This window comes from Corythoichthys intestinalis, chromosome 4 (genome assembly GCF_030265065.1).
Source record: "Corythoichthys intestinalis isolate RoL2023-P3 chromosome 4, ASM3026506v1, whole genome shotgun sequence".
NCBI classification, from domain to species: domain Eukaryota; kingdom Metazoa; phylum Chordata; class Actinopteri; order Syngnathiformes; family Syngnathidae; genus Corythoichthys; species Corythoichthys intestinalis.
This window is the reverse complement of record NC_080398.1, coordinates 46,115,401-46,124,585: the sequence shown is the minus strand read 5'-3', so window position 1 is coordinate 46,124,585 and position 9,185 is coordinate 46,115,401. Positions and strand designations below refer to the sequence as shown.

Genomic DNA, 9,185 nt, shown 5'->3' with positions numbered 1-9,185 from the left:
TACATTCACAAACAGGAAATGTTTTTTTTTGTGTCAATTTTCGGAGTTATGTTGTGGAACATTATGATAGATGAATTCAACAAATGTCCAAATTCCAAACCATTAATTTTGCGCGCGTTAAGCCTCCACAAAGGAAAATTAGGATGCCTAACATTATATGGTGCTCATTAAAATCTATGAGTATGAGTGTTTTTGTGTGCATTCACATTTCACAGTACAAATTGTATATACAGGGCTTAAGAAACTGAAGGTATGCTGTTTGACTTGATGACTGCTAAATGGATTCATACTGTAATGTAAACAAGAGCCACATATAGGACAGAGAGGCCCTTTCCCACCACCAGTCCGGAATGTAGACCATCAGCACGGAAATACAGTTTATCCAGTCTGTACCATAAACTCTCCCATGTAATAGTGTGTGATTACTCAAATGCAGGTAGGGTTCACTTTAAAAATGGCAACTCCAGTTTGTAGCTCCAGAATTAAATATTCATTGAATAAGACTGTTACCATGGTGGTTTTCCATTCCAAAATGAAATTAAAGTGAAGTCACGTCAATAAAGATTTTTTAAATTTATTTTTTCATTTAATAAGCGCATATACGGATGCAATCCCGGCATAAATCACATTTGAACATCATATTTTACTGTTACCAAAGGGAAAAAAACACCATTGGGTGCATGTATATTTATTCCATTTAAAAGTGAATTACGATTTTGTGATGTTAGGTCCAAGCATTCTGTTTATTGTTTCTTTTAATAAGGAGAAAAACAAATCCAACATTTAGTAGTTTTCTCCCTATATCTGTTCAATTATTTATAGTATCCAATGCATGCTACACCTGTTTCCTGGCTTACTAGTCACCAGTTTTTTATTGTTCTCTGTGTTAAATGAGGAAACTGCCAGCTTCATTGACAAATATGAGTTTATTGTTTATTCATTTGCAGTAATTAAATATGGATCTTACTGGTGATCATGAAGGTGCTTTCTATGTTTGACTGCAATATATTCTATTGTGTTACATATACACACTGCAATAAACTCCATTTAAGGGTGGGAATTGTGCATACTCAATCTTGTGGTGTACATGCTCGGCTGAGGAGTAGAAGATTCAATGACTCAAGCGTGGCATCAGGTCTCTTTGAGGGAGGGGCTTGACTACTGACAAGGTAAAGGCTGATAAGAAAGGGCAGCACTGTCCTGGTGCAAACCCCAGAAATTCTTGCATGTTGTGGGGAAATAAGAATTGGAGCAAAGCTCTTATTGACTTAAAAAATGAAAGCACGCTCAACATCCTTGTATGAAGAAGTCCCGATAACCCTAGTTTTATAGAAGTGAAGAATAATTTACAACATATAGTTAAAAAATAGCCTTTAGAAAACATAACGTAGTTATTCTAAACTCATTGGCTCCCATTGTCAGTGTTAGACCTCCGATCTATTTGAGGTGGGAGGATGGCAGACCACCCTAACAGTTCAAATGTATTGGACATCTACTTAGTGCTGCAACAATTAATCGATTAACTCGAGTTATTCGATTAGAAAAAAAATATTCAAATTAAATTTTGCTGCTTTGAGTATTCGTGTTATTAAAGTGGCGTTGTAATGGTTTGTTTTAAAAGTGTTTGCATTTAGTTTTATTGATTTGGTGGATACACTGCCTTCTAGTGGCAACAGTGAATATGAATTAACTCATTTCACATGGCTGAATCCAGCTGCTCCCTGTTTAGACCTATATAAGCTAAGTTTTTGTTTTTGAGTTAATGTTTTTTTTAATGCATTCCTAATTTTGTTTATATTCGGTATATTTAGTGTATTTTTGTGGGAATATGTGTTTGAACCATTTGTCAAGAGCATTGTAAGAAAAAAAAAGTTAGCATTTAATAGCATTTGAACTAGCGGGCTACACTAGATTGAGCGAGTCACTTAAACTCAAACCCCCCACCCCACCCCATTAGTTTAGGGGTTAAAATCTGACAACATCTTGAAATTAATGCATCTGTACAACAGTTCTGGCTGCAGGTAACGGGTGAACTCTCTCCCCATTTGAACCGCAGGATTCCATTGTGTCCAAATCTTTGTCTGCTTGGGGATCTGAATGCTGTATGTCAAATATATATATGTCAAATAATCAAGCTCACTCGCTACTGGCAACTTTAAAGATAGCTAAAACAACAATATTACTAAATTGGAAAAATAAACAAAATATCAACACGAATCAATGGCTAAATTTAGTCATAAAACATGTAACACTGGAGAAAAAAATCTGCAAAACAGACAAATAAAGTGGACAGTTACGAAAAACAATGGGCAACATTCGCTAGAAAGCTGAACCTAGAATTATTATTCTTTGTTGCCTGCAAGGTACCCCTTGGGGATCGGGTCCCCTCTCCGCTGTGGGGTGGGGAAGGTGGGCACAGTGCCCTCCTAGGTCAACCCGGCCTGGGCCCCATCTCCTCGTCCTGGGTGCCTGGGAGGTGCCTTCCGGTACCATATCACGGCCCTGTTGTGGGGTGGGTCCGTCCCCTGGGCCTGTCTGCGGCTCCGCCCGCCTCTCCGGGACTGTGGCTGCCGCCGCTGCCCTTTTCCCAGAGTCGGTGGGGTTGTGGCTGGTAGTCTCCTGCTGGGGGGGGGCTGTCCCCTGGCTTCCGGCCCGTTGGTGCAGTGCCTGTTTGGGGATGAGAGGTGGATGCCTGATGGGCGGAGAAGGGTGGGCGCTGGGGATGGTTTGTGGCGGGGGTGGTCGGGGCCTTGGCGCTTCTCTCGCCCAGTGGCCTGCAGTTCTGGTGAGAGGAGCCCCGCCAGCAGTAGCCTGCCTCTCACGCACTCTTCACTTTGCACGGTAAATATTTTTCACTTTGGGCACCTACACACTCAATCCAGGTACAGTCCAGGGTCGGCTCGCCCTTGATTTTAATGCATCATACACCGAGTTGTAGGGTGGTTGGGGTTGGGTGGGGAAGTGGCGTGACAATTGCCTCCCTGCTGCCAACCTCGCCATTTCTCATACCTCTTTTAACGCACCACATACACTATACTCCACGGGAGAGCTATGAAGAGGGGTGGTACGATGTGCGACAGGGAAGAAGTTCCACCTGGCGGTCCCACTGCCTTCTCAGATGGGCTCTTATATTTTAATGCATACACTGCACTACCCTCCCCACACAAACACATCATGGTACTGGGTAATGGCTGCAAGTCTGGGAGCAGGCAGTAATAGGGTTGTAGGTGGGTCCCACACTTTTTTATATGGCGGGACTCCCGGGGCAGGGCCTCCTCTTCGTCTGGGCTGTCGGTTGGTGGGATGGGGGCGTCGGAGCTCCGATCCCGCGCTGCTCCGCGGAGGCATCTCATCATTCTCCTGCTTCTTCCTACCTTTCTCTTTTCTACCCGGACATCCTCCTTGGGCCCGACACAAATCTGAGTGGGGGGGGGGCTTGTCCTGCCCCGGGTCTAGTGGGCCGTGGGCATCCCGCAGTGTGCTGTGTCAGTTGGGGGGGTGTGGCGGTGGCTGGGGGTATAGGTAGACGGGCGCGGGGGGGCGCTCATCCCTTCCCGAGGGCCGGTTAACGGGGGCGTGAATGGTCTGGGGAACCGCCCTTGGTGATAGGGGGATGGCGTTGGCCCCTTTACCGGAGGGGTGGGCCGTGCTCGCTCCCCCTATGATTGGCTGGGGCGGTGCCAGGGCCCTGAGACGGCCCCCGTGCAGTACTTCCACTTTTTCTGCAGGACTATCACACATCTGGGTGGGTTCACTGGGTGCAATTAGACACACTCAGGCAGAGAAATTGTCAGTGCCAGAATTAAGGATCAGGTAGCATATAAAATAGGTTGTCAACATATCCACACTTACACGTGATTCACAAAATACTGGGTTCCACATCTCACTTTGCTGATTTGTGTGCGCGCCACCCTGCCTAAACACGTCTCCTTTGACTCACCTCCCCTCCTGTTTCTCCAGGGTTATCATGCCCCCCACATTGGCAAATATGATTAGCAAACAATAGCACCATTATGTTCATAGGTAGCATAGGCATGAAAAAAAACATATTTCTTGTTCTTGTTTGTTCTTCCCCTCTTCTGTCTACGTTCCTTTCTGTCCCCCCCATAACCTCTTCCTGTTTGCTACTCTCTCCTAGTAAACATAACATATATAACGTAAATTTTTAAAAAAAACAATGTAGGAAAATGTGTAGAGTTTGATTTACATAAATTTGTATAAAAAATAATCAAGACCTATTATGGTTGTGATTTTTTTTTTTTTTTGCTGTTACTAGACATTTTCTCTTTGTTTTGCAAAGTTTCAAAGACACACAAATAATTATAACTCAGGATAATTTTGTGGCTCCTTTAACTCATTCGCTGCCATTGACAGTTATAGACATCAAATCCATTTCAACTGGGAAGGCTGTCATTGAGTGATCATGTTTCATTGCCATTGATTACGACAGGCGAAGATCTCTATTTACTGGTCGATTTACGTTCTTAGTTCCTACCCTCAGCTATGGTCATGAGCTGTGGGTGGTCGCCGAAAGAACAAGATCCCGCCCAAGAACAAGATCCCGGATACAAGCGGCCAAAATGAGTTTCCTCTGTAGGGTGTCCGAGCTCTCTCCCTTAGAGATAAGGTGAGAAGCTTGGTCATCCGGGAGGGGCTCGGAGTACAGCCAGTGCTTCTCAACATTGAGAGAGAAGCCAGATGAGGTCCTCGGGCATCTGATTAGGATGCCTCCGGGGTGCCTCCCTGGTGAGGTTTTCTGGGCATGTCCCACGGGAAGGAGGCCGCGGGGCCGACCCAGGATAGGCTGGGGAGTCGATGTCTCCCGGCTGGCCTGGGAACGCCTTGGGATCCCGCAAGAAGAGCTGGCTGAATTGGCTGGGGAGAGGTAAATCTGGGCTCCCCTTCTGAAACTGTTGCCCCCGCGACCAGACCTCGGATAAGCGGGAGAAAATGGATAGATGGATGGATGGACGGATGGATGGATTGATGGATAGATGAATGGATGGATGGATTGATGGATAGATGAATGGATGGATGGATGGATGGATGGATGGATGGATGGATGGATGGATGGATGGATGGATGGATGGATGGATGGATGGATGGATGGATGGATGGATGGATGATGGATGGATGGATGGATGGATGGACAGGAGGGTGGGCAGCCATCATTCGACCCATTTGAGTCATAATGGATTGGACGTCTATCGCCGTCAATGGCAGCCAATGAGTTAATACTTAAAAATTAAATACATTGAAATTTTTTTTTTTTTTGCCAGATTCCGATGCTAAATTTTACAAATGAAACTGGAAGGATTTCAAGTTGACCCTTCGATTTTTCTGATAGCAGCTGTAGGAGAAAAATGTTTGGACACACCTACCTGGTTTACACGAATACAGTGCAGTAATATAGTTTTGCTGTATTTATTCACTGAAATGTTGCACTGAAATATTCTTACAATCTATGAAGAAGTTTTCACATTGTCCATTTAGAAATAGTGTAGTAAATAAACTCTCTCTCTCTCTCTCTCTCTCTCTCTCTCTCTCTCTCTCTCTCTCTCTCGGAAGCAGCTACTGTTGAAGGCGCTCGCCTGTTAACGCGGACATGGGTGTTCCTCTCTACGCAGTATTTCCACGCATTATCGGTTCCTGCTCGCGCTAGTTCAACATTAATCCCACCGTCACCAGGTCCAGCGCCTATTTGAGAACAACTCTTGAGAAGTTTCTAAGCCGACCCGCATGCCCGTACTTTTACGCGGATTAATGAATTGAGGGCGAATGTGGCAGGAATGGTTGACGGCAGGAGTGCGCCGCGTCCTCCTCCCAAGCAAGTTGAAGCAGCTCCGGGTTCATTGTTGACCATGTTGGCTTCTCCTCGGAGTTTTTAATTCAACACAAACGGGAGTTAATGAGCAACCTGGAGCGAGGAGGAACAATGGCATCGAAGGAGAGGCTGTACGAGCTGTGGATGTTGTACTACACGAAGGTGAGGGACGCTGGTACACCTGACGGGGACACCTGTTGTTATCGTTGTTGCCCCTGCTGCGCTTCCATGCTTATTTTGTTAACATCCGTATTTTAAAAGCAACATCTATAAGCAAAACACGTTACGTTTGTTCTTCAGGTGCGCTGTGACTCGTGTCTGTGTCATAGACGGGTTATAAGCGGAAGTAATACCACTGTTTGCACGTTAGCTTCCCCATTTATGAATTCCATTTGTGGCATCAGTTTGGTAAGACGTCAAAGCAGTTTAAGGTAGTTTTCGACAACGATATTTTAAGCAAATTGATTAAATGTGTTGTTTCAGTTTTCAGTAGCCTACCTAAACTGTAAATGCAGGTGTAACCTCGAACCGGTTACTTCCTGCTTCTTGTAGCCACGCCCCCTCATATACATGTCTTTAGTTTAAGGTATTTAAAAAGTGATGTTTTATGACTAAGGCAAATAACTAATTCCAACAAAGTCGGTTTATTGGGCAAACAATACACACATTAAATCTTTACAAGGACAAGTCTGTTTGGTCTGACACTTTTATTAATAATTTGACACCAGGTTTAAGAATGCAGCATGTGGCAAGTGGTTTGTCCGTCTGCCTAACAAATCTGAGGTTTGGGGTTCAAATCTGTGATCTTATTCTTAGGAATCTCCATGTACTACTTACGTGGATTTTCTCCGAGTTCTCTGCATGGTTTCCTCCCACATTCCAAAAATGTGTATGGACAGTATGTTCATTGAAGACTCTAAATCACCGGTTCTCCTACTTTTTACACCATGTACCCCCTCAAAAAAATCCCGATCTCTCCAGGTAGCACCATTAGAAGGCCCAAGTAAGGGTCTCCTCACTGCAGGCCATGGGCTATTTGCGGCCCTCGCCTACATTTTTTTTTTTTTTTTTTTTATGGCTGTAACTGTTGATGCACTGTGTAGTTTAAGAAAAAGCCGAGGTTGTTGTGACATTTATTTCAGTTGCGACTGCTTTGATTACTACTCCTACTACTACTGCTAATAAAATTAATTCTAGATATGCAAACACAAAATGACCACTACTACTGTAATTTAGGGCTCTCCTACTACTACTACTACTACTTTTCTTCCGATCAGTCAGCCGACTATTTTTACGATTAGTCGACTAATCTAATAAATGTATATATATATATTTTTGACTAATTTAGCAATGAAATTTTTGTTGACGCTTATTAATTCACAAAAACATTTTGGAACACTTAAATTCTTTATTAAAGTACAAATAAACAGGTAAATAACAATAATAAATCACAAATAAACAATGAGGTCAAATGCTGATAGCATTAACTAGTTAAAACACTGTGACGGCACTTTTTCAACAGGATTCAAAACAATTCTTAAAAAAATTATCTAGCATTAATATTATAGTATACTACTATCTATAATAGTATTTTATAATAATTATAATAATTATTTATTGCCAATCAGATTTTTCATAAAGGGTGTCATATTTAAGCTATTCTTAGTGTAGAATCTGAATTCTGAACTATGTGGGATTAACTCCAAAAATCATTATTTATATGACAAACATGAAGTGCTTTATTTTGAAATGTTTACCGGAAGTAAGTACGCTAAACCGCTAACTGTAAGCTTTACACTCCACAAAAAAACACTTTTCCTCATTGCCTGTGGTGTCAGTAATAGATTTTTTTTCATTTTTTAAATTTTTTGTGAAAGGCACTGGAGTCTCATATGCCATCAACACGCAGGCACAAATGTATGCACGCGGCGATAAAACGCAGCCGTGAAAACTACCACCCTCATTTTTATTTACCGTGCGCTAAATGGACACATTGCATATTGCGACAGGCCTAGCAACTTCAATAAAACATGTCGTTAATTAGTTGGATGGACTTACGATCTGCCAGCTTTTTGTCTCCTGTCGTCTTCCAAAAATACAAGTGGGTGACTGCGCCAATGTGCAGCCAAGCTTGGCATTGAAGAGACAGGACACAACAGTATACCCTCCTTTGTTTCATTGAAATAAGTCAATGCTTTGGCCACTTTTTGCGCTTTTTTGGCTTTGTGCCGCTTCCACCGCTTGCATACCAAGCTTCCGATTATTCTCAACTTTCCAAACATATATATTTTTTAACCCTTCATTAACCGTCGACAGGATGTTGTCCTCGTCGACGCATTTACTTCATCGATGACGTCAACTACGTCGACTAGTCGAGATAGCTCTACTGTAATTACAGCTAAAGTTGTTCTTTTCATAACAGTGAATAAATATGATTCCGTTTCAGAAACAAACATGGTTTGTTTTACTTTTTGCTGTGTGCCATGGGCAAATTTGTATCACATTGATGAGCAGATCTACAATATTGTTACAATGTTATTGTAGTGGAATTTCCCAAGAGTCCCGTAACATGGCTGGCTGTAGTATTTCAATTTTCTTTCAGTATGCCCTAGGAGGAAAATGTTTGCTCATCCCTGTTACAAGTAGTAATAAAAAATGTGGCAGATGTGTTATCCTTAAAACTTAACTACCTGAAATTATTAAGTTGGATTTGAATAACTACTGTCTAAAAATATTGAAGATAGAACGCAAATATATTTTACTCAAAAGTTAAATATACTTGAACTGTACATGAACTGCAGTTTCACATACCAATAGGAAGTCAACATACCACTACTGGTACCACACTTTGATCATTACTGCTCTAAGTTGTCCATACGTGTGAGTGTGAGCCGTTTGTTTGTACCAGTATGTACCCCACAGTTGGCCGTTCAGCTAAAGGAAATGTATGGATTATTGTGGTTGTAGTTCACAGTGATGAAGAACTTTGTCACAAAGTCTTAATGTTTACCTTCTATACTTAAATAAGAGAGTACAAGTTTAAGAAACAGCTCTGCAGGATGATGTGCGAGCTACACATACGTAGCGTCGAAAAAATAAAATTTATTTCCCCCTCCAGGGTTTAAGGTAGATAGTGAGAGGTTGTCTCTTTGAAGAGTAGCTCTTGGAGCAAAAACGTATGAGCACCGCTGGCCTAAATAATAAAAATGCCATTTGCCTTTGCGACAGCTACCAGTTAAAATATAACAATGACCACAAATTATGTTCACTTTTGTGTCATTTTGAAATCGCATTAATTTAGCTGGATCCATCCTAGAATTATTTAAATGCATTCATTTTTATATATTGTGTGACATACATT

General features: G+C 42.2%; 1 protein-coding gene across 4 annotated transcripts in view; it reads left to right on the top strand.

Annotated features, from left to right (window-relative positions):
* Positions 1-5,587: 5,587 nt before the first annotated feature.
* nbeal2 (neurobeachin-like 2) overlaps positions 5,588-9,185 on the top strand; it is a 101,282-nt gene continuing 97,684 nt past the window's right edge. For all 4 annotated transcript variants that reach the window (XR_009062923.1, XM_057833635.1, XM_057833634.1 and 1 more), the window contains exon 1: positions 5,588-5,986. Coding sequence is in view for 3 of the 4 variants with exons in the window: in XM_057833635.1 (XP_057689618.1) it covers positions 5,909-5,986 (78 nt within the window). In the remaining variant the exon portion in view is untranslated. The remainder of the gene's footprint in view (positions 5,987-9,185) is intronic.